This window comes from Drosophila albomicans, chromosome 2R (genome assembly GCF_009650485.2).
Source record: "Drosophila albomicans strain 15112-1751.03 chromosome 2R, ASM965048v2, whole genome shotgun sequence".
NCBI lineage: Eukaryota > Metazoa > Arthropoda > Insecta > Diptera > Drosophilidae > Drosophila > Drosophila albomicans.
Window position 1 is genome coordinate 1,309,805 of NC_047631.2, and position 25,406 is coordinate 1,335,210.

Below are 25,406 nucleotides of genomic sequence, written 5' to 3' on the forward strand. Positions count from 1 at the left end.
ATCCCTAGTTTATAATGCTTTTAATTAGATCGAAAAAACATATTTACAGCTCTTTTAAGTATATGTCAAAATAAATATTAACAGTCATATGTACAGTACAGATATACAGTACAAGTATATAATATTAAAAAAATATAAATATTTTTAACAGCTAATATGAATTCGATTTCAAGGGTTATCAACTGCGGCATTAAATGTCTAGGACGCTATTCTATTATTGGAGCAATTCGTGAGCCGGAATTTTGTCGTAGAACTCAAAATTTTTGTGTTTTCCAAAGAGTGAACGTGTTGGTCTCCTATGCAATTTTGCCAACCCCACGAAGATGGATGGGAACTACTTTTAAAATAAAACATGATGATAGCAGGTTTTATATTGAAACTAAAGAAGGTGTTGCTCAGTTGAAGTATGACATTAACGATGGAATCATGCACATTAAGCATACTGGTGTTCCTACAGCTTTGGGTGGACACGGCATAGGCAAGCTATTAGCTAAGGTATTTGCTTACCTAGTGATTAGTAGTATAATTTGTGTGTTCTATGTACATATATATTTAACTGTTGCCAATAGCAACTTACAAAATACAATCCGGTTGCGAGGCAAAGCAACATACATATATGTATGTACATATGTATGTGAACATTTAATTTCGCGTACAAACACATTTTTGAGCAACACTATTCAGTCTTTATTTTGAGGTGCTACGGAAATCAACTGCCCTTGAATATCATCAAAGGAATATTGTTTAAAAAGCTGGTACTACATTGTTATATATATGTTAATGTACATAATGTACATGTATGTACATACGTATATTTAAAACGTCAACGTTAACACTCAGAAAACACTAAATATGCATATGCAAACAAAAATTTTTTTTTAACCATAATTATCGTCAACATGCACAATTATTCTAGTCATATGCAAACAATAATTCATGTTAATATTGCAATTGGGGATTTTCAAATCCGTTGTAGGGAATAACGGTATCCATGGCCTTCTCAGGCGCGTTCTATCTAATTAAAAATATATTAACAAAAGACAAAGTTTATTTCAAGGCGATTTCATATTTACCAACTTATTTATTGGCTAATGACAATATTTATCTACATAATTAAATGTTTTGTTAGGCAGATAAATTCATTTATTTTCATATTCCTATTATAATTTCTTTTTAGGCCGCATTGGATTATGGTGTACAAAGCGGTCTCATTCTCAAGGTATCGTGCGGTTTTGTGAAGAATTACGTTGAAGTTTACGAACCGCAGTTCCTGAAATATATTATGCATTAACAGCTGTAATTCTGTTCTTTTAAATAAAGAATATAATCATCAAGTATGGACTCGAACGACTACACAAGCTTAATATTTTATTATGGCAGATTGCGTTATTACAACTCGATGCAAAAAATTGCATTAGATGGGTTGGCCAAGTTTCCGATGCAATCCGAGTTTCGACTATTTAACGGAATTGCACTAGCAATTGGTAATCGAATGCAAGAATGCATTCGAGAATTAAACCCTTTGAAAAATGAAGCGGAATTGGGATTGGCTGCCACAGTGGCACTAATACACGCTCATAAAAATTGTCACGTAATAGATCGAGACGCACTACAGGTACTAGAAACTCGAATTGGCGACAGAGTTAGTCTGAAAAACTCAAGTAATGCTCAATCATACTACTATGCAGCTGTTTTTTATTACTTGATTGATGATTTGAAGACTGCTATGGAACATATCGAAATTGTTATGAAAATGAAAGACAATACTTACGATGACGCATTGATATTGAGAATATGGTGTCAGCTTTCTTTAAGTTTCGACCAGTCGGCAGCTAATAGCAAAATCCAAAACACGCTGGAAATGTGTATTGCTCGAAGCAATGGAAAAAATATTGATGCATCCTTAGCACTTGTTCGATATTATCAAAACACTCGCAAGTTTAAGGAAGCACTTTCAGTCATTGAGAAGCTAAGCATTCGATTGCCTGAGATAAATATTCTACTTATTGAGAAAATGAATTTGCATTTAGCAGCCCTGGACTGGGACCAATCGATGGATACTTCAATGCGCGTCATTAATTTAGAGCCTTATAATATTGCTGCTTTACTTACTAAAGGCGTACTGCACATAATTCGCGAGAGTAATATCAAAGCAGGGGCAACATCACTGCAGCAACTCCTCGCATCTGTGGATCGCAACGAGCCTGGAAATCACACACTACTTCTGGAAATATGCCAACTATTCTCAAGAATTTGTTCGCGAAACTTTGATGTGCTTCAAATAACTCACTTATGTGTGGAAAAAATGAATCAACAGAATCCTGCCGATGTATTCATTTTAACTGAATTAGGATACCAGGAGTTGCTTTTAAACAAAATTGTTAATGCAGAATTGACATTCCGCTCGGCTTGCGATGTTAATAGTAGAAACTTTGAAGCATTTTGTGGTCTAACTTTGTGCAAACTGAAGGCACAAATGAATGCGGAAAACAGGCAGCAGATACGTCAGCAATTGGCATTTCTTATGAAGCTCGCCGAATACAAACCTAACCCTTTGGTTCTGTATATGTCTGCTTTACTGGCTGAAACTGATAATATTAAAGAGCAACAATTGTCACCAGTGCAAATACTCGAGGAAGCTATAGAATTACATTTCCGAAAACTTGAATCGTTTTCGTTTGGTATTGATTACATCCGCCACATGAATCCGGAATTTATGCTAGACTTATGCAAGACGTTCATTGGACAGACGCCCCCTCTCTTGCAGAAAGCCTACTTTGAGATCAACCTAAGTATGGGGCAGCAGTCAATGCACATTACGATTAAAAACACTCTGAACATACTGGAAAGCATACTTCAAATTTGCCCTGGACACCAAGGAGTATGCATTTGTATTATTTTAACTATCCCAATTGGTGAACAGAAATTATTTTTTAAAGGGATCGATATTTATTGTTACTGCACTTTATAAATTACAATCGGTTCAATTCTTCCAAAAAATTTTATTAGACATTTTGTCTATGTTACTCTTTCCATGTATTTATTCGAGTCACACATATCCCTTCATCAGCTTTAATCATTTATTTAATGACAATATTTTATTTGCACCATTTGTAATAATACATTTTCTAAACAGGCGATGTTTATGCGTGGAAATATTTACTTCATATGCGGCGAGTATTCGAAAGCCGTGTCACAGCTGCGAAGTGTACTTAACGTCGTTGGAGAGAAATATACTGATGCTTATTTGCTTCTAGCTCAGATACTAGTAGAGAAAAAACAATATACTAAAGCGTTCGAATATTTAGAGCTTGCGTTGGTTCATAAATTTACAGTGCGCGACATGCCTATGTATCATCTACTTAAAGGCATAATATATAAAAATCAAAATAATATTTTGGAAGCACATCAGAGCTTTCTGTTAGCGATGCAGTTAGCTGGTGGCGGGGTAAAAACGGAAATTCAACCTCTAGATTATAGCCTTGATAAAAGGTTAACTATCTCAGATAAAATGACTTTGTATATCGAGCTAATCTATATTCTTCGTGAAATGCCTGATTCACAGGGCATTTACGAAAGTGAGCGCATTTTACAAACTGCACTTGAAGAATTTAAAGGATCTGTTGAAATGGGTCGATTGGTTATTGCCCATTCGAAACTTAAGATTGAGAAAAGTGATATATCAACGGCAATAGATCTGCTTTCCTCAATTAAGCCAGATCAAACATATTACGTACAGGTATGTATATATGTACATATATATAATGCAACATAGTGTGCACAACATTTTTTTGATTATCTTTTTCTTAAATGTTATTTTGTATATGCGCTTGAATTTAAATTCGCACTAAAAGTTTGATTGCACTGTTAAAAAAAAAAAACGTCATATTTTTTGATAAATATGTATTTAGAAATGCTTCCTTCTTTTATTGAAGTTATAACAATTTTTTTTTTATTTATTTAATTTCATCAAATTTAACGATTGGATGATAATTCGAAGTGTATTGTAAAAATGGTAAAACAAAATAAAAATGTATTTTTCTGAAATTTAAAGGCTCGGATACAATTGGCTAATATTTACCTGCAGCATCAAAAGAATCGCTGTGGTTTCGCAAAGTGTTTTAAAGACTTAGTCGAAATTCGTCCTGAACCCCAAAACTTCTTGATGCTAGGGGAGGCGTGCCTATCTATTCAAGGTTGGACTTTAATTAAAAAATTTATAATTGATACATGTGTATTTTTATGCTTGATTTTATTTTAGAGACTACCACGGCTATTTGTGCGTACCGAAATGCATATAAGATGAGTCCATCAAATGCTGTATTGGCTAGAGAATTAGGTCGAGCATATGTTAAAAGTCATCATTATGCTAAAGCTTTAAAATATTACCACGAAGTAATACAAAACCCCGATTGCTCTGCATTAAAATTAGACTTAGCCGAATTGTTTTTAAAATTGAAGCACTATCAAAACTCAGTTAATATATTATCGGAGACAGATGGCCATAAAATGTATGTACATATATAAGAAAAAAAAAAAAATTTAAGAAAAATTAATTTGTTACTTTTTTAGAAATGATGACAGCTTGACAGAGCTCCAACTAAGAACCAAGAGACTTTTATTACTGGCTCGTGTCCATGAGAAGTCTGGAAATGTTTCCGAGTCTTTGAAAGCATTAGATCGAGCTCGCGATAACCAAGTTATAATTCAAAAGCGTTGCGCTATTGATCAGTCTGAGAGTTTACATGAGCAACACAAAATATTGTCGAAGTAAGTAGTTTTTTTTATAAAATAAACAATACAGAAAGCTATAGTTGAGTGTGCTCGACTGTGAGATACCCGCTATCCATTTTGAATAAAAGCAAAATATTGCGGTGCTATTTTTAAAATATACCGAAAATGGTACAAAAATACTACAAATATACCAATTGGTATAGTGTATATCGATATAGTTCAACATTCAAAATATACCAAAGACGGCACAATATACAAGATTGTCATCCAAAGCAACTAAGAACCCTAGTAAGTAGGCGTTTTCCCCATACAAAAGTATTTCTTTAATAACTTCCACAATTTTAATCTTATCGCAACCAAATTTTAAAGAATCATAACTACTATTGTTAGCTTTAAAATTACGCTTGTTATTCTATTTTTGATGATTTGCGGGGGCGAAAGTGGGCGTGGCAAAAAACTTGAAAATTATAGCTCTATCTCTTATAGTCTCTGAGATCTAGGTGTTCATACAGACATGGCTAGATCGCGTCGGCTGTTGATGCTGATCAAGAATATATATACTTTATAGGGTCGGAGATGCCTCCTTCTACCTACATTTCTATCTACATTTCCTGCCGGCACAAAGTTATAATACCCTTCTACCCTATGGGTAGCGGGTATAAGAACAAGAACTCGAGGATGCTCCATTCTGAAATACCCATTTTTAATAAAAAAAAAAAAAAAAACTGCGTTATTATTCTAAAGATATACATACCAATTTAATATACCGAACAAATACTAAAATATCCCGAAGATATATGCCAGAACAGGGCAGCTAAGACTTGACTAGCATATTTTCCTTCCATAAATAATGGTTTTTTAAATAACTATTACAATTTGTATCTGATCGTTTTTAAAATTTCATGAATCATAAACTTTAATTATGACTGTATGTATCAAAAATCATAACCTACCTTGAAAATTACTCTTTCTAATCGAAAGAAAGAATCGAAATCGTGGCAGAAATTTAAGACACACATGATCTGCGTGCAAAAATAACAAGTGCTGTCTCTTATAGACTCTGAGATTCAGTGTTGCATACGGATAGTATATTTTGTATTATATAGAATCGGAGTTGACTCCGCTGGTTGCTGGCGGCACAAAGTTATAATACCCTTCTACTCCTATAGGAAGCGGGCTTTTTGATGGAAAAATCGGCAATCATCATGAATCTTTAAGAACAATTGTAATATCAAAGTTTAAAACGTAATTTCTTTCCAGTCTACAAAAAAGTGCATAGTAAAACCTGGTTCAAAAACAAAAGTGAAAACTTTTAAAACCATAACGAATATAAAAACTTGTAAAAAAAAAAAATAGTAAAGAAGTTTCATAATCATAAGCATATGACCATATGTTCGATACACTTCACAATTCAAAGTCGAGGAAAAGGGGATTGGGATTTTGGCGCGCGTGTTGAAGAGGCAGACGAATTATAAATTGGTAGAATAAACATTATAAAGGCAAAGGCCTTTGATGGCATCACGAATAGATTTAACTTACTTACCTACTGGCCGTAATATTTATATTCTTCAGTTAAAGTACAAACCATAGCAGCTTGTATTTTGGACAGTGTTTTTAGAAAAATATAGTTTTAACACTGTTTTAAATACATACCATAATACATACATGTACTTTCGGATAAAGTAAGATAAGATAATAGGTAACTTGGACAACTATAATGCTGTTTTTTTACACCCGATACTAATGTTTACGACATCGTCGTAAAATTGCAAGATGTAAAAATACATTCAATAATACCTTCAGATGTGTTATATACATAAGTACAACAAAATATTTTGAGAAATCTATGCCTTTTGTTTTTATTATATTACAAGCCCTTACGATACTTTTCACCTATGGTAAAGTCAGTCATACCTTTTCCTGCCGTACCACATGTGCCAATACCCACTCTTCCACTAACGTTGTCGGGAGAGGCAAATATGCTGTTGACTTTCATGCCTGCTTTCTTTTGATTTTTCGTTGTAAAGTTAAGCCATTTATTTTTATCTGATTCACGCTCTTCTTCCAAGTCTTTGAAGCGTTGTTGTTTCTTTTGTTTGCGTTTTTTTAAATATTCCTTTTGGTTTGGTCGATGTCGTCTATGGAATTTGATAAATTATATTAACTGTTATGTACTAACAGAATTGGATATAAATTTTCTTACTTATTTGACGGAAATACTTCATTGCGGGTAGTACGTTCTCGCAACTCCTTAAGCGTTGTTGTAGAACGGTTCTGATAAGCATCAAAAATAACGCTGACCTCGCCCTTGCCAGTTATACCTTCGATGGTGGCATCGTAATATTGACCATCTTCTGTCCATTTGGCTTGGCATTTGTCTCCAATCTTCCAAACTTTGACGGATGTCACCAATTTCTCAGCCTCTAAAAGAGCAGCTTCAATATCATCAAAGTAATTTGCGGACGCCGATTTTGATGAAGATGGCTCTACGTACGATGATTTACGTTGTTCTTCCAATTGTGTTTTTATTAAATCTCGAGTCAATTTTATTACTTCTTCGAGGTCGTCCTTTAGTTTTAAAAGTTCCTCATTACACGGGTCTGTTTGCAAAGCAGCTTCAACCTTTTAAAGGCAAAAATAAACAGCAATTTGTAAATTTATGTTGGTAAAGAATGCGTAATTAAATCACACACTTCTTGTAGTCAGATATTTAAGTATGTACATTGAGCGAAGTACATTAGAATTGCATTAAATATCCCAAATTTAAATTGTCTTGTTAATTGTAAACAGTGGGTTTAAGTCCTGCATGCATTATATGGATTGTTTTCTGTACACACACCGACGTCGACAATATTAATTGCATTTCGCGCGTTAGGCCGTGTGTTTTTAAACTTACTTGTTGCAGCTGGCATTTATAATTCTGTAGATCGTCCGCCATTTCTATATTTGTATTTTCAGATACTGAATTAAAAAATGTTGGCTCTTTGTTTGTTAGTGATGACAAATCACTAAAAGCATCGGTTGCCTTTAATAATATTCGTCTATCGATAATATCGATTTCTTCTGTGCAACTGTTTCAGTATGGAAGCCGTAGTTATGACTTTTTGTGCACTAATAGCCTTTTTCCACTGCCACACAGTTCTTTTACGTTTCGAACTGACTTTTATGGGTTTAATCAAGATAGGATTGAATCGGTGCAGAAACAATTCTTATTGTTTGCTCTTCGTAGTTTAAATTGGAATCCTAATATTAGATTACCACCGTATCGCAGTAGACTTTTATTACTAAACCTTCCTTCTCTTTCTGACCGTAGAACTATGCAAGGTGCTGTTTTTATACAGAGACTAATTAATGATGAAATAGACTCTTTGGAGCTGTTAAGTCAAATTAGTTTTGCAGTTCCTGTCGGGATCACTAGGAATTTTCTTCCGCTTCTCATGTCACGTAGATCTCTAACTTTGCTTGCCATAATCCCTTCCGTATTCTGTGTGTGAACTATAATAATCTCAATAACGTAGTTTGCTCTAGTAAATTTATTCCTTTGCTTAAAACCTTATTATTAGCTTATTTATCGAGTATTTAATTGTTATTTATCTTATTATACATATATTCTAACATATTTTTAAGCTAATTTAATTAGCTGTCCAGCGTCTTTTAATATTTATTCGCGGTTTTCGTATAATGCATGCTGTTCACAAATTTATTTTGTTTTGTCTTCGCGTCAACAAGCCTGTGCTTGGTATCGCTGGGCCACTTGATGGTACTGCCGTTAGTACGTCAACGTCCAAATAACGTCAAATAATATGGGGCGAACGTAACGTAATTATAATTATAATTATATTATTATTATTATTATTATTATTATTATTATTATTATTATTATTATTATTATTATTATTATTATTATTATTATTATTATTATTATTATTATTATTATTATTATTATTATTATTATTATTATTATTTTCATATTATTATTTTTATTTTTATTAAATAATTGACTACATTCTTTCTGATTAGTGATAATTTCATGATTTTATGAGACAATCTCATATCGATTTTGGCCTTTCATGTTAGTGCATTACTTCTTAAAAATATTCTTAAAAATTGTTTCGCTTCGTTATATGTACTAATCGCAACCAAAATTCAGCTCTTTCTCTTACAGACAGAAAGACACCAGGGTCCACGGTTTCTCAAAACAACATTTGCTATTGTCCCCCGCAGATCAATATATTTTTTAACACGTCTTCTCAAATTATATAAAATAAGAAAGCGAATAATCTCAGGTCGGGTTGAATTTAGACCATACAATATTAATTACAGGTTTTATAATTAAATAAATGTAAAGATATTGTAAAGCTCTCTTAATTTATCAGTCCTTCTTATGATAGTTTTGTTGGCCACTACAGTTTGATTTGATACATCGTCTCACCATTAGAACTTGAATCGCCATCGCACAGTGGTTGCGCCCATAGGCCATATCGAAAATTCGACTTGAAAATAATTAGCCAAATTGTAAAGAATTTGTCTCTAAATTGTCCACATTTTGTCATTGCAAACGAGTTTTTTTCGGAATTCTAACGGAACATGCTAAAAATAGAATGCAAAGTGTGAACACGTCTTCAATTTTGCTGCTGCAGCGGCGCTTAGTGAGCTTTTCTTCAAAACAAAAGTGAAGTTTAAAGTGGTCGGACGTTCGCAAAAATTCACCAAATTTAATTATTTAAAATGCATTTTAAAGTTGAAGGTATTAACTTTAATAATTTGGTTTTATGAAATTTATCTGACTAATTAAATTTTATTTGTGTATTTTATAGCGATTAACCTTTTTTTGTCTATTTTGTGAACGTCTTTTTCATGTTTAGTTAAAGTTTTAGTTGTGATCCCACAAAATTCCACAAATAGAATGTATGTTATTGTGTTCGTCTGACTTTTAGGGTACTGTATACCTAAAATCAGCTGCAGAAATTTGCCGATGTTAATATAATCGGAAAAATACTGATGCCATCTAGCGTTTGCCAAGGGAAGTTTTTTCTTTATTGTGCTTTTGTTTTGTCCTCGTCGCTCGTGTTTGTAATGTTTTTTTTAAATTTTTTTATTTATTTATTTCATTCAAATTCACTTTTTAGTTAATCTTGCTCTTGTTTCAATTGGAGAATTATCGGAAGAAGCTGCAGAGTCGCGAAACAAAGAAACTATATAGAAAGCAGACCTCACGAAAAATATCTCGAATTGCCACAAATACGGATTTAATTAATAGACTACTTTTGTCTTCTGATCCTTTTAATACAGAAGTAAGGAAATTACCTTGCAAATTTAAATCCAATTTAATGATATCAACGTTAGATTTGCTAGAAGAATTTGATTGACTGTTTTGTTTTTCTATGTTTTTTGATTTCATTGATGTTTTCTTATTTTTTTTAAATTTATTTGTTATGGCCCCTAATTTGTTTACAAAATTGTCTAATTATTAATGTATTTGAATATTACTTGAAACTAGTACTTGGACTACTATTTGGACTATATTTGGCAAGCATATATAAAACTGGTCCAAGCATACAATCTGTACGTTTGGTTTACTTATCTTGAAAAACAAAAAAGTTTTTCATACTACATACTTATTTCTATCCTATCGTTCCTATGGTAGCTATATGATATAGACGTACGATATGGCCAATTTTTTTACTATGCATTTCAAATATTTTTTTAGAATTTTGGAAAAAATTTCACATTGATATCTCAAGGGAAAGTATTTATGACCGCGGCTCCATACAAGCCCAACCACTGTGCATCGGTTGTGAATATTAATGTTTTAAACAGTAAAAACATATGGGTAATTCCATGGCGGAATTTGTCCCGTGCGAGACTCTTTACATCGAAAATAACATAAACTGAAACAATTTTGAAAATAGGAAAAGTTTATTTTTATAGCTCTAGATAAGTACTTTAATTAGAGCTAAGAACGGTTTTGAAATTTTCTTTCTATTTTGTTTTCTGTTGTGATAATTGCAAAAATTGACCAATTCGTACGCAAATCCAAAAAATGAACGAAATTATATATTTTATCGGAAAACAGATTAAGTTCCTAAAATCAATCTTAGCTCTAAATATAGTGCTTGTCTAAATCTTTAAGAATAACATTAACTTATTTTTAAAATTGTTTCAGTTTATGTTATTTTCACTGCAGTGCACTGTAAAAAGTCTCGCACGGGACAAATTTCGCCATTGAATTACCCATATGTATTTGAAGTGAAATGCGTGGTTTTTATTTGCTACTCTAAAAAGGTCTATAGCTCAACCATCTAATATAAACTATTCAATATATATGCATTAAAAACTCGTTTTTTCTTCACATACTTCCATGTATTTGAAATATAAGGATCCACTATTCTTTATAAATAGTGGTTGAAGTTTGTTTATATTCTGACCACCTGTTTTACATTAAAATGGTGACACTCAGTTGGAAGCAGCAAAATGTGACAGGCTATTAATTATTATTAAGTTTTGCTTTTACTGATAACGGTTAGTTGGCGTTTCAAAATCACATTCAATTATAGCTTTTTTACCGGTTTTAATTGAATTTACATAAATAATTTAATTTGACTTCCAAATTGTTTTTCTTATTAATTGGTCATTTCCGCTAGTTGACTTTCAGTCAAATACTAAACTGACAATTGTGAAGAAAAGACACAAACTTTGATAAAAATAAAAAACTTAACAATCGCAGACAAAATTTTCATAGCAGTAAAGTTTTAAAATTTATTTTTAATCCGGCTCTCAAACTAGGGTGTCGAGTCATTGGAACCCCATTTATCATAAGACTGACAGAATCAAAACGATCATATTTCGATCAACACCATGATTCATTTCACATAAAGACGTATGAAAATTTTAATGATGCTATTATATTAACAAGTACGTTACATTTATAAGTACTATCATAACATAATCAATATAACATCATAAAATTGTTATGTTATTATTATTAGAAAAAGTCAACTAGGGTTGAAAATTGTAGAAATTTGTTAGATGTTTTCGTAGTTCCAGAAATGTGACTGATGAGCTTTCTATGAGCAGTTATTTTGTGTGGATTACTCAAGATGAGGTGCCATAGCTCGGACATCTCTTACAGAATTTCCTGCTTTGTAAGCCCAAAATGCATATGGCTTTTTTCTCAGGTTGATAAACCGCTATAGAGCCGGGATGAACGATGAAAAGAAGAGTTGTCCACGCATTTTTTTGTGAAACAAACAAACTTGCAAATGCAGAACCTTTGTTCCCTGGCCTGACTTGACCCAATATGAACGATGTTAATGGAATAAGTTCTCATCCTAATTAATTTTTCTTCATTAAGAAAGAGAAGAATCCAGAAATATTTTTTTGTGCGTAACAAGTGCTACTAATTAAAGATCGATAGATTTAGTAACCGCATATGAAATGCTGATACGAAAAAATTCCTCAATCGTTTTTTTTTTAATTTATCAATCTTCTGCTTCTCTTCACTTTGCCGTTATGAGTGCGGAATAATAGGTTTTCTATTTTTTCGCTTGTGGAACTGCAGATTTGGTATCATATATTTCAATATCGGAGTATCGATTCAAAATTTATTTATTTTATTTATTTTGCACCTGCGTTTTTTATATGGAGTTACACTTTTAAAAAAAGAATAAAAGTTGAAAATTATGATTTCATAGTTATTTTAAAATCGATTGAAAATACCTATTACCAGCTGAGTTCATAAAGTTAAGAAATTATTTTGTTGAAGCGCGTGATGTTTTCCCCTTCTTAAAAAATACACACAATTAATTATCAAAAATTAAATTTCTCATGACTCATTTATAGTAAAGCATTGACATGTAGGTCATGCTCTTCTTTTACTTCTTTGCTTGTTTAGTTTACTGCCAACTTTTTTTTTTAATTTTTGTGTTGCCACATAATCTAAATTTTAACAATGTTTAATAATTGTTTTTAAAACACTTGTGATCTGAATTCGGATACACAAAAAGTGGCATCACACTAAATCAAAATCAGCATCAAAACGTTGAAGTGTTTTTGGAAATTATAAATTAGATTAAAATTAGTAAAAAATATTAAACCTTTATAAATAAAATAAATTTTTCTTTTATTATTTTTAAAAAATGTTAACTACGTTCAATAATTTTTTTAAATCACATGTGATTTGAATTCGGATACAAAAAAGTGGCATCACAGGTCAAGCGATTTACAAAAATCTTAATTTTAATAATTTACTTCACAGAATACACAGTTTAATCACAAATTGAACACTTTTTATGAATCAACAACATTTTTAGATAAAAGTGAAGTTTACATGTTTTTTTTTTTGCAAAATTATTATTATATGGCCATGACAACGATAAACATCGTCCACGCAGATTGGACCAAAGATTTTGCGAAGAATTTTTCTCTCGAACACTCCAAGAGCAGCTGCATCTGACTGCGTCACTGTCCAGCACTCCGCACCATATAGGAGTACTGGAAGAATGAGCGTCTTATAGAGTGTGGTTTTTGTGCGTCGAGAGAGAGCTCTACTATTGAACTGCCTACTGAGCCCAAAGTAACACCTGTTGGCAAGTGTTATTCTCCGCTTAATCTTCAGACTGACATAATTTGTGCTTGTTATAGCAGTGCCTAGGTAGATAAACGCCTTGACGGACCCAAAGCTATAGTTCTCTGCAGTCAGCTGAGAATCAAGTCGCCGCGATTCTCTGCTAGAGCACACCATAAACTTTGTTTTCTCCATATTCACTGCTAGTCCTACTTTCCTGTGACATCACGCTTGGTGCGACCAATGATATCAATATCACCAGCGTAACCAAGGAGCTGGACACATCTGTTGGTTAATATTGTGGCCGTCCGATGCACACCAGCCTTTCTTATAATACTCTCCATTAAAATATTGAAGAGTATACAAGACAGCGATCACCTTGTCTGAGGCCACACTTGGTAGTAAAGGTTTCGGTGTTGCTCAATGTCATTCTGCAAAGTCTAGTCAGCTTTGCTGGTATACCAAGCTCAGACATGGCGGCATATAGGCGATCTCGCCGGGGGCTATCAAATGCGGCGAGTCGACGAAGAGATGGTACGTGTCGATCTGGTTTTCGTAAGACTTCTCCAGGATTTGGCGCAAGGTGAAAATCTGGTCAACAGTGGACTTGCCAGGCCTGAACCCGCACTGATAAGGTCCAATCAGTGCTTCAGCATGGGGTTTCAGTCTTTCACACAATAGGACCTTGTATGCAACTGGAAGAAGACTAATTCCGCGGTAGTTGGTGCGCACCGTGGCATCACCCTTCTTCAGGATGGGACAGATCATGCTGAGGTTTCAATCTTCGGGCATGCTCTCCGTGAGCCATATCTTACTGATTAGTTGGTGCATGCTCCCTACCAACATATCACCAGCTGCCTTAAACAATTCAGCCGGCAGGCCGTCAGCACCTGCAGACTTGTTGTTTTTAAGCCGTTATTGCATCCTTGTCTTCGATATGACTTGGGATTGGCACTTTAATATCAGTGCCATAGATTGGGGTTCGTGGATCATAGTCTTCAGAGTCTGTGCTTGAGCCAGATAACAGACTCGAGAAGTGATCCCTCAGTAGACCTGTAGACATCCACAATAGCTCAGCCTGCAGTATTCTTTTGTAGGCGGCGTCCTTTGCAGCTGTTGCGTCATCACACTCCTGATCATACCATGGATTCCTTGTTAGAGGACGCTGGAATCCAAGCACTTCTTCTGCCGAAGCTCGCAGGGAGTGAGATATGAGCGCCCACATATCGCTTATGTCTTCAGGTATTAAAGGTGCTCGGCTTAATAGCCCCGAGACGTGAGTGGAGAATTCATTCAATCCTGTTGTGATTGCAGTTTTCCGTTGTCCAGCCGTCTTAACGCACTTCGACGTGCAATCTTCGCCACACATAGCCGTGTGCAAATCTTAGCTGCAACAAGATAATGGTAGGAGTCCATGTTGGGACCCCGACAGGATCGCATGTCGAGTATATTAGATGCGTGCATTGCATCGATCACAACATGATCGATCTGATTTCTGGTCAGTCGATCGGGAGAGAGCCAAGATACCTTATGGATGTCCAAATGACGGAATACAGTACTACGAACTACCATATTATGCGCAGCCTATTAATCTGAGACCATTGCTCGAGGTGGTCTCATGTAGACTAAATCGCCCGACGGTGGCACCAAAGATGTTTTCTCGTCCTACCTAGGCATTAAAATCCTCGAGGAGAATTGGGAAGGACAGCGGCCATAAGCTCGGTCGAGCTCCGCATAGAAAGCGTCCTTGGTGGCATCGTCCTTTTCCTTCGTTGGGGTATGTGCGCATATCAGGCTGATGTTAAAGAATTTGGCAGTAATTTGGATCGTTGCAATTCTCTCGTTTGTTGGCCGAAAGTGAGAGACTCGGCGCCGCAGCCTGGCACCTACAACGAAACCACAACCAAATTCATGCCGTTCTGGATGGCAGCTGTAGTAAATGTCACAGTTCTTCTTTATGCAGCCTTGTCCTATCCATCGCACTTCCTGGATAGCAGTGATGTCAGCCCTACATTTGTTGAGGGTATCTGCTAGTTGTTGAGCAGCACCAGGTCTGTACAATGTTCGTACGTTCCAGGTGTATACTCTCAAATCATTGTCCTTTTTACGCTTGCTATGGTCGTCAACGTTAGAGCAGTTCCTTTCCGAGGCTTCTCTTGCTTCCTTCACTGAAATTGTGTTTTACATGGGTGGATTCTCTCGTTGCGCGCTTTAGTTTGCCACTCAACGGCTGTCGAGTGACAATCCAGGGAGAACCACGTGGAGGTAGTGCGTCGGCTTGAAGAAAGCAGTTACAGGAATCATGCTGGCATTCACCAAGTTGAATGCAATTAGACACTTTGACCTGTATGCCATTCTATTTTTGGCAAAATAGTCAATGTTTTTGATACCACCGTAAAACGGGGCACCTGTTTCACGTACAAGTGAAATTGAAGTAAAATTCGAGTGAAACTGTTTTCTGTGGCACCCCTGTATTGTTGTTATTATAATATTAAAATATAAAAATGTCAAAAATAATGTTATATTTTTGCCAACAACACTGACAAAATTCAAGAGATTCCAAAATCACAATCACTTGTGCCCGATGTTGGTGTTATAAAAACTGGGTCTGCATCATATAAATTTCTATTAAGTTTAACCTTCCGCCGGATCATTCCTTAAGCGACTGTATGTAAGAGAGGAATGGCTAATTGAGCTGCATTATTGATCACGCGGCAGTGATTTTGAAAAAGTGGTCGAAATTTGATAAATATTGTGGTATATTTATTGGAAAAAGTGCGAAATCGATGGAAATTAGCTGATTATTTCTCCTTAAAATTAATTAACATTGGTATGCACTTCTTTAAAAAAAAACAAAGTTGACAAATGAAAGGAAGTAGCCAAAGGTATAAGAAAATGTTTAAAGAAAATAGTCGATCAATTTGATCACTTTGTACAGAAATATGATCGTTGCAGATAAGTAGAGCCAATTGATGAATAATAACTACAATTTATATAAACTTATACATTACTTTTACTTTATACTTTTTGAATGTTGTCAGTGGCGCATAATTTGTTAAATTAACAGAACCAAGTGAGTTTTTAGATGATAGAAGAACCAAGCCAGGGAGGGAATAGCGTGTGCGGTGAAATTGTGGCAGTACAACCGCGCGGTTTCACTTGCTCCGTAAGCCTCCTTTCTTCTCGCCCTTACCTGGCATTTACAGTCGAGTCCACAATTGCAAGCACAGCGATATTGTGGTAGTGCGATTAGCCTTCGCACTAAATATTGGTTCCCATTATTGTATCATATCATTTCCCCTGTTGCGCGGTACTCAGACATAATCACGGCCATAAGAATAAATATGTAGTCCCAAATCTAGTAAAACTTGAATTGTAGGGTACAAATATCTTCAGATTTTTGTTTTTTACAAATATTACAATCGAGTATGTACAGTTTCAGAGTTTTAAATAAAGTTGGCAATTTGCTTAAGGTTTTTTATCAAAACCTTTATAAGCACAAGCATGCGTTTCTTCTGTAATTATTTCTTGGCCGTTTCATACGCTGCTCAGTGTTGGCTAGGTGCATTATAGTTACTTATGCAAGGCTATTCTGCGAATATGCGGTTTTGGGAATGTCTAGCGTTAATTTACATTTGAGAGAGGCTTAAAGAATATAATTGATTGATTGGGTCGGTCTCTTTTGTCAATTTTTCTTAAGCATTTTCAAATTGCACACAAAATTAATGGTGGAAACATATGCATAATAAATAAATATAATATATTGTACTTACTATGCAATCCAATTCGTTAATGTTGTGAAAACTTCGAAGCTGCCTCAACTTATGTATATTTAGACTGAAGGCTGCATCTAAAATTATAGTTTAGTAATTTAGAACTTCGCCAGGTATTGGCCACAGCCGCAGCTAGCACAGTCGTATTTGTATGCATAAACTTTATAGTGTACCAGAATTTATTTGTAAAATAAAGGAATTCTTTCAAAATTGTTAATTTTTCAATTGTGTCTAATTCTATAATAAGGTGTTTTGGCTTTTACCACACACTTCCTGCATATGCAGCTACCGCGTAGAAAAGGCAGATTCACGCCAATTGATATAGTTCTGAAAGTTCAAGAGCAGGTCTGATAACATTAGTAGATTTTACACAAAGAGTTACGACGTTTGACGTTTTTAATATGAAGATTTTGTATTGGAAATAAGTTCTAACGGTAATTCTGGAGTTTGTACTTGAAGAGCTTTCAATCAGCACATTATCATGGAGTCACATAATACATGGCGCTTTGTAGCCGAATTGTAGGAAACACCGGTTTGTAGTTTCTTCGACTGCAGGTTCGTTGCATTTTCGACATTGATCGCTATTTGTGGTGCCCAGCTATTCAGGATGTACAGCAAACTTTAAAGTGCATAAAAGCATAAACAAGCAATGCACATTAGGATGAAATGCCTTTATTTTGGGCAAAACCTAAAAAGTTCATGTTAATATATCAATAATGATACAATTATTTCAAGCTTAGAAAAGTCCCTAGACATCGAAAATATTTAATTGGTATTTTATTGTGGAGCCCTCGACTTGCACCAGCCGTTTAAAGTCAGCTGTTCTTGCCACGTGGTGCGTGCAAGCTTGCTGACTAGTCAAGTTTCTTAATTTTGGCGTTGTCGTATTTTTAAACAGTTTGACCAATTAACATACCTTAAATTGGAAAATGTTCTGCATGGTATGTAGTAAATATTTGTATAAGTATTTAATTATATGTGCTTTTGTGTTGTCATGTTTTTAATGAAATACGTAAGCAGTAGTTTTGTTGGTTCTAATAGTTTTGTTGGTTAATATTTCAATAGATGCAAGCAAGGTTTCTATTCGTCGAGGTGACTTACTTAAAATTTGGCTGGATGCAAATCGCCATGTCAACGCCTCTTTTGATTGTAATTCCAAATGATTTTCCGGAAAACGATTTAGAGGTGATTAAAAACAAAAAAATATAAAAAATAAAAACTAAAAAAAAAAAAAATTAAAAAAAAGAAATAAGAAAATGCGAAATTCACAATAATATAAGCAGCAAATTCTCCAAGTTTCAACTTTCTAGCTTGAAAATTACGGTTGTGGCCAAAATAAAGGCATTTCATCCCTAGTTTCCAGATTTCCCTTTCCCGAAATTAAATAAAAACACTCGCGTTTAATATTTTCTTAAATATATATTTAAACGTTCGGGTTGTTAACAATAAAACGTATAGAGAGGGGGTTATTGGGGGTGACCGCTATTGAGGAAACGTAGATCGATACTGGAGAGGCAAAATGCCGACGGCATTTTGCAGATCTAGCGCCGAGCCCTTGCAAAGCTCGGCTCTGAGGTTGAGAGTTTTGGGAGAGAGAAAAGTTGAGCGCACTGGATCTTGAGTGCTGCGGGTGAGCGAAAAGCATCGAGTGCTTTTTGGTCGGCGGAACGGATAGTGTGCCACACACCTACAATGCGCTTGCATCAACATTCTTCCCCCCTTGCAATATTGGGATTGCAAAGAATATCAAACTTGGGAGGATACCCGGCAGGACAATATCAGGATAGATAGAGTGGGTGATGTCTTGGAGCACAACGTCGCCGTGCAGACTCCTTCAGCGCCCACGTGAGTGATGGAGAGGCCCAAGGCCCCTGGCATCGACTCGCTGATGCGGCTTACGGGACAACACGGATCCAACTCACGCTTCGAAAGCCGCTGTCCCCATGTGTAGCCTGACCGCCGCGGTGGGGAGTATGCTCACTCCTTTGCACTGGAAAGTGCCGTCTGGGGGAGCTAGGCACGGGCCTGGTGCGTGGGTGAGTGGGCCTGTGGATGCCGGCCTGGGAAACGTTGACACGGGACGTCCTTGGTGGTTCTTCTCTGGAGGGTGCCGGGTGGTCGCGTCGGCTCCTGGGCTAGCGCGAGGTTGTGCCGGGAGGCACGGAAACCCCGCGCGGAGTGACCGGTGCCATCGGTGTAGAGGAAGACTTCGTCTCCGTCCGGGATCGTTCGACGGACTGTCGAGCTGAAAGAGGTTCGGAGGGGGTCCTGTCACAGGACCAATCGTATAGGTTCGTTCGACGGACAGTCGAGCCGAAGGTGTCGAAACAGATTTTAAATTGGGGCCTAACACAGGCTTGCGTGTAGAGGATCGTTCGATGGACAGTCGAACCGAAGAAGGATCAGAGTGGGGTCCCGTCACAGGACCATTCGAAGCTGAAATAGATGTAGAGGAGGGTCCTGTCACAAGACCATTCTTAGGGGTTTGTTCGACGGACAGTCGAGCCGAAAAAACTGAAATAGATTTGGAGGGGGTCCTGTCACAGGACCGATCGTAGAAGTTCGATCGACGGACAGTCGAGACGAAAAGGACGAGATGGACTTAGAAATGGATTCCGACACTGGACCGGTCAGGATCCAACCGAAAATGGTCTCTTGACCAATGAGGGTCCCACAAACGTTCGGACGAGAGCCGCCGAGAAGAACGGATGGGAGGATATCCGCGCCTAAAAGCACGTCTATCTGCGAACTCTCATAGAACTTGGGGTCGGCCAGCGGGATGCTTGGCAGATTGTCGAGGATGGTTTGTGGGACAGAGCATGAGGGCAGTTTTCCTGCTAATTGAGGAAGGACGAAAGCCGACGCCTCAATCTGCAGATCGGGTCGCAACGGGGAGCCAATTAGGAATTGGCAATGCTTTTGGGGCTGGACTGCTACAACTTGAGTCAGCCCAGAGACGTGGGCTTGAACGGATGTGTATGGCATCCTCAAGCGCTTAAACAATCGTTCAGAAATGAAGGTGATCCACAAAAAGAGTTGACCTGCCTGGAGACGGGGGCCTTCTTGGGTGAGGCTCTTGGAACCGTCGGAGCGTTCGTGCTGGATGACACCTCCGCTATCGCTTCTAGGGTGCGATGGCGCTCTAGAAGAAAAGCGTTCATGTCAACCCACTTTGGAATATCGCTCTTGTTTTGGATTGACTGTTCCCAAAGAGAAAGGGTCAACTTGGGGAGCCTCGAAGAACACAAGAAAACCAGGATGCAATCCCAATTCTCTACGTTGATCTTCGAGTGCTCTAAGGCTGTCAGACACCCTTGAATAGTGCTCTGCAGCTCCTGAATAGAGGAACCCGACTTTTTCCCAATGGCGGGCAAATTGAACAAAATTCTCAGCTGACTGTTTACGAGCAACCGTTTGTTCTCGAAACGCTCAGTCAAGCTGGACCAAGCAGACTGAAACCCTTCATTTGTCAAAGGAGACTTTGAAACAATTGAATGGGCTTCACCGCTGGTCTTGGAGTTGAGATAGAAAAGTTTCTCAACTTCCGACAGTCTCGGGTTCTGGATGTAGAGAGCCGTGAATAAATCCCGGAAGGTGGGCCAGCGAGTGTAATCGCCTCCGAAAACTTCGGTGTCGCACGGAGGTAATCGACACCCTGTGGGCATGAATTGCACATCTTGTGGTTGTACGGGTGTACGGGGGGTGAGCGCCTGGGATGCGTTGGCTATTTGCTCACCTAACTGAGCTGCACACTGCTCGTAGACAGCATAGAAGTACTCGTATTTGGCCTGAACAGTAGGGAGCTCTTCTGTGGTCATCTCCTCAGACATGACGCAAGAGCCTCATACTCATTCTCGACCTTTTCCCATAAGGAACGCATCTGGTCCCTTCGGACTTGGCACGTATACAGGGATGGGCTATCAGCCGAAGGATTGTTGACTCTCGCCGCAAAGTGACTGATACGATCAGTCGCGGCGATGAATTTTTTCTTTCTTTGTTTTGTGCCATCGGTTTTGTTTTGTGGATCGGGACGGAAGGAACCTTGGTCTTAGGATCGGATGAAGGCTGTGTGACCAAGATCAGCGGCTTGGATTTGACTGCAAGCCTGGTGCCAGAAGCGGGCGAAACGCTAGCTGACCATGCGGGGACCTCTCTTTTCGATTGCGAATGAATCGGCGAAGGCTGGATGCACGAAGAGCCGACTCCTTCCTGGATTTTGGTAAAGGGGGGCTTATCGAGGTTCTAGCGGCGCTAGTAGAGGGCACGGACAGTCGAGTTTTACTTTTATCGGGTTTGCCCGATGACATGCTACGCAAAGAGGATGAAAACTAACTGGGCGCTCTTACAGTCCGACAAGGATACGGACTGTATACTAATTTTTCTCAGAAGCGAAAAATCAAGAAAATATAAAAAGAAAATACCAAATAGAAATTGGTTTTTTGCCTGAAATCGACCCAGATAGTGAAAAGAATACGGAAAGAGTGTAGCAAACAAACAATAAAAAATACCGAAAAATACTGAAAAAAATACCAAATACAGTGCTGCGGTATTTTACACCTCGATGGATACGGATTGTAGCGGACACAGACGACGAAAGCAAAAGGACGGGGCGGGGGAAATTTTCCGCAACAACAAAGGATGTTCGTCGAAAAAAGAGACAACAACAAAAAAAAAACAATCGTACAAAAAAATACCAGAGAGCAAGACGCTGGAAAAGACAAAAATGTGTATAAATGTATGAGTATTTAAACGACAATTGTTTGGATTGCTGTTGGATTGGAAAAACAAATAAAAATAAATTATATTATGTGGTTATGATAATGTGTGTGTATGTGTGTGTGTATGTCTGTGTATGTTTGAACACTGGCTGGAGTAACGCCCATACACAGACAATCGAGCTGAGAGTTGCTCTTAAAGTACGCACACCGAATATTCACTTGGAAAATTAAAAGGGTAGGGTATGTCGAGTGCGACTACCACTGCCCTGCCAATCTATTACATCACTCGCAGAACTACTTGCAGTATGTGCGTATGTATGTATGTATGTCTGCACTGCGCTGTCAAACGTTTGAGCAGGCGAAGTGCACGTATGTTTGTATTCGGAGAGAGAGAGCAAGCGCTGCTACAAGCCGGTGCGCTCATACGTTAATTACACCTAGATTAATAGTTAATTAATTGTCTTAATAGTTCAGCGATTGCATTTAAATTTCTTTTGTGAGTTATTGATATTCTGTTCGGCTGTGTAACTTAGGAATTAATAATTACAAAAGGTCATCGTAGATATGATGACAGCTTGTATGTCAACAAAGATAGTTATTGAGTTATAACTGTTAGGTGGCGCAGCTATGAATATGTTTTGAATCGCCTTTTAGGCCAAGTAATCGCATTGTTGCACTTTTATTATAATTGGACTCTCGTTATCATTGAATGAAATGCAGCTTCATAATAATAATGGGGCTCAAGTGTTCAATTGGTATTATAAACTGTTTATTTTGATTATTTTAGAGACCATTTTAGAATTTTTACAGCCACATAGTAACACGCGTTTAACAGCGAAATTTAAGAACCTTTAAATTTTTGATTTTGGTAGATTTTGGTATTAATTAATAAAAATAGTTTAGCTGATGAAGAAATTGTTCTATTTATATGGGCCGTGTTTATTGGTTTACTCTAGACTTTCTTAGTCAATATAACATATGTCTCAAACTGAATATTTGTTATTTGTAGCTATTAGTACTAACAGTTTCATTTGCCTTTAGAATTTATTGTATACATTTTTTACCCCGGTTCCACGATTCCTTATGTATCACATGAAAATTATTATTTCTACAATAACGGTTTTACGATTGAAATGAGAACAAAAGATTAATGGTGTTAGAGAACTATCGATGTGAATGTTGCTTACTTAAATTGTTTTATCATGACTACAATTATTTCTTAAAATTATTGTCTTTTCTTTTCAGAATATGCTTACTTGTGGCGCAGCAAGCAATTCTTATAAAAAACAACGAATTGGCTTTGACCAATTTTAAGGAGTGCATTAAGTACACACCAAACGATATTGACATATTAGTATCTCTTGCAAAACTTCAAATGAAACTCAAGGAAATGAACTTATGTCAAAATACTTGCATGCAGATCCTGCAAATTAATGCTAATAATGAATCTGCATCATTACTAATGGCGGACTTATCATTTCGAAAGGTTTGTTTTGTTCGTTATCATTTTAAGCATTATACAAATTTTTGAAAAAGCGAAAAAGCGTTTAGAAAATTCGAAATCATGTGTTTTATACGGACAGACGGACATGGCTAGATCGTCTCGGCTGTTGATATAAAAAGGATATAAAAAGGAAAGGACAAGAAATGTTGGTCACTCATAATATTCATTGCGTATTTAAAATAAAATAAATTTGTATACAAATATTTTTTTTGTGGTAACCCAATTGAATATCGTGTCATGACATGCCCATGGTTGCCGGACAGTCCAGTAGTTCACTGGATGACTTGTCATACCAGGCAGTGTGTCCGCCAGCGTGACTGCTGCACACGGCCTTTATTGAGGAAAATAGGCGTTAGGGAAATTGGGCGTTGAGTCACGCTGGCGGAGAATGTCTGGCGTGACATGTCATTCAACGGTCTACTGGAATATCCGGCTGTCACGGTCTTGGCATGACACCAGTTTTTTCACTCATTTACTTTTATATGTATGTACATATGTATATGTAATGCACGTTTTATATTATTTCAGATGGAATTCGAGAATGCTGCGTATCATTTCTCTCAACTATTGATATTGCAACCGTGTAACTGGACAGCATTAACGCGACTTATAGAGGTTATGCGGCGTTTTGGCACTTTGCTGGAAAGTTTGCCGTTCTTACAGCGAGCAGCACAAGCTTCTGAGCAGTACAAAAACTCATTGGAACTTAACTATTGTAACGGGTTATTTGAATGGTATAATGGCAGCCTTAACAGTGCGTTGCGCTATTTTAATTTATCGCGTAGGGATCCTGTTTGGGGTTTGCAATCTAAACTAAATATGATCGATATATGCCTTAATCCTGATGGCGAAACACCGAATTCAAATGATATTTTTGAAGCTGGTGACAGCGGAGAGTTTAATGAATCTCGGTTAATTGCTCTGCGCACCGCAGAGCGTTTAATTAAGGAAATGGATCCTAAACCTGGAGAAAATTTTGAAAATGCTATAACTTATCGTGTTCTTTGGAATTTTCTTCAAATAGCTTCCAAGCAAAAATTCCAAATTGAAACAGCCTTGAAAGATCTTACAGAACTTAGTCAGACGGACGGCAATCCGTTAATGGTAATAGTTGTTTATGGCATAGCGTTGGCTTTAGTTCAATTAAAACAAATTCAACGAGCAAAAAATCACCTAAAACGCATAGCTCGCTTAAGTTGGAGCTATGAAGACGCCGAATATTTGGAGCGAAGCTGGTTGCTGTTAGCTGACATCTATATTCATGCCAATAAGTTGGAAGTTGCGGAATCACTCGTGGACCGAGTCCTAGAATATAATAAATCCTGCACAAAAGCTTACGAATTGGCGGGATATATTGCAGAAAAAAATCAATCATATAATAACGCAATCAAGTATTATGAAAATGCCTGGAAAAGTTGTGGGCGCTCCAAGCCACATATCGGCTATAAATTAGCTTTGAGCAATATGAAAAAGAAAGAATATACAAATGCAGTTAATATATGTCAGCAAGTTTTAAAAATTTACCCAGACTATACAATAATTCGCAAAGATATTCTTGAAAAATGTCGAAACAATGTAAGATCTTAAATTAATATTTATTATTATTTTTTTTTAACTTTGGAACACGTGACATCGATCAAGTTGTCCGATTAAGCTCACGCATTATTAAAATTGTTCATCGGTCAAATCATTGAGTTGATATACAATATAAGTAATTATTTTTAACGTATTTAGTAATATAGTATTTAGTAATATACAGCTAGTCAGCACCTTGACATCGTGGGGACAATGGCCCCAATATGGTCGCACCAGCAAATAACAACTATCAATTGTGCTGCGTCAGCATAAATTAAGTCACCAGGTCTCTGGGAACAGCGATCACCACCTTACAAAAGACGAATTATCTTAGGACTTAAATTCAAGCACCCAAAACCCTTAACGACATCCGTTGCGTCAGCAGAGGTTTTTTAATTATAAATTAAAATTTCCTAAGTTAGTTCTAATTAGATTCGATAAAAAACAGACGTCTTTTTTTTATAAAAAAATTCTTTGTTTTTGGTAGGCATAAAAACTTTGTATCTTTACTGTTTGCACTGATTATAAATTAAATG

General features: G+C 36.7%; 3 protein-coding genes across 7 annotated transcripts; 2 read left to right on the forward strand and 1 right to left on the reverse strand.

Annotated features, from left to right (window-relative positions):
* LOC117573105 (protein NATD1) lies at positions 1–1,341 on the forward strand. Its single transcript, XM_034256022.2, has 3 exons — positions 1–114; positions 174–495; positions 1,178–1,341. Exons 1-3 carry the CDS (start codon positions 89–91, stop codon positions 1,289–1,291), a joined length of 462 nt encoding a protein of 153 aa, XP_034111913.1. The 5' UTR covers positions 1–88; the 3' UTR covers positions 1,292–1,341.
* LOC117573102 (tetratricopeptide repeat protein 21B-like) lies at positions 1,337–25,406 on the forward strand. 5 transcript variants are annotated; one of them, XM_034256018.2, is made up of 8 exons: positions 1,444–2,881; positions 3,137–3,492; positions 3,566–3,739; positions 4,055–4,196; positions 4,262–4,511; positions 4,573–4,770; positions 23,037–23,277; positions 23,824–25,406. In XM_034256018.2, the coding sequence occupies exons 3-8, from the start codon at positions 3,629–3,631 to the stop codon at positions 24,880–24,882; spliced, it is 2,001 nt and encodes a 666-aa protein (XP_034111909.1). In that variant the 5' UTR covers positions 1,444–2,881; positions 3,137–3,492; positions 3,566–3,628; the 3' UTR covers positions 24,883–25,406. The 5 variants fall into 5 exon arrangements, with proteins under 5 accessions (XP_034111911.2, XP_051863665.1, XP_034111909.1 ...); XM_052007704.1 differs by having other exon boundaries at positions 1,444–2,792; positions 3,137–3,739; XM_034256020.2 differs by lacking the exons at positions 23,037–23,277; positions 23,824–25,406 and adding an exon at positions 8,885–8,999 and having other exon boundaries at positions 1,337–2,881; positions 3,137–3,739.
* Positions 6,568–7,750, reverse strand: LOC117573104 (survival of motor neuron-related-splicing factor 30). The gene is made up of 3 exons (XM_034256021.2): positions 7,631–7,750; positions 6,938–7,356; positions 6,568–6,872 (listed from the first exon to the last, which is right to left on the reverse strand). The coding sequence occupies exons 1-3, from the start codon at positions 7,670–7,672 to the stop codon at positions 6,602–6,604; spliced, it is 732 nt and encodes a 243-aa protein (XP_034111912.1). The 5' UTR covers positions 7,673–7,750; the 3' UTR covers positions 6,568–6,601.

Bases quoted from the DNA above. Each gene is read 5' to 3' on its own strand.
- LOC117573104 (XM_034256021.2), bottom strand. From the start codon at position 7,672: ATGGCGGACGATCTACAGAATTATAAATGCCAGCTGCAACAA. The intron at 7,357-7,630 runs GTAAGTTTAAAA...TGCCTTTAAAAG, and splicing joins ATAAATGCCAGCTGCAACAA to GTTGAAGCTGCTTTGCAAAC. The intron at 6,873-6,937 runs GTAAGAAAATTT...CAAATTCCATAG, and splicing joins GAAGTATTTCCGTCAAATAA to ACGACATCGACCAAACCAAA.
- LOC117573105 (XM_034256022.2), top strand. From the start codon at position 89: ATGTACAGTACAGATATACAGTACAA. The intron at 115-173 runs GTATATAATATT...TTCGATTTCAAG, and splicing joins AGTACAGATATACAGTACAA to GGTTATCAACTGCGGCATTA. The intron at 496-1,177 runs GTATTTGCTTAC...ATTTCTTTTTAG, and splicing joins TAGGCAAGCTATTAGCTAAG to GCCGCATTGGATTATGGTGT.
- LOC117573102 (XM_034256020.2), top strand. From the start codon at position 1,337: ATGGACTCGAACGACTACACAAGCTTAATATTTTATTATGGCAGATTG. The intron at 2,882-3,136 runs GTATGCATTTGT...TTTTCTAAACAG, and splicing joins TTTGCCCTGGACACCAAGGA to GCGATGTTTATGCGTGGAAA. The intron at 4,512-4,572 runs GTATGTACATAT...TTACTTTTTTAG, and splicing joins GAGACAGATGGCCATAAAAT to AAATGATGACAGCTTGACAG.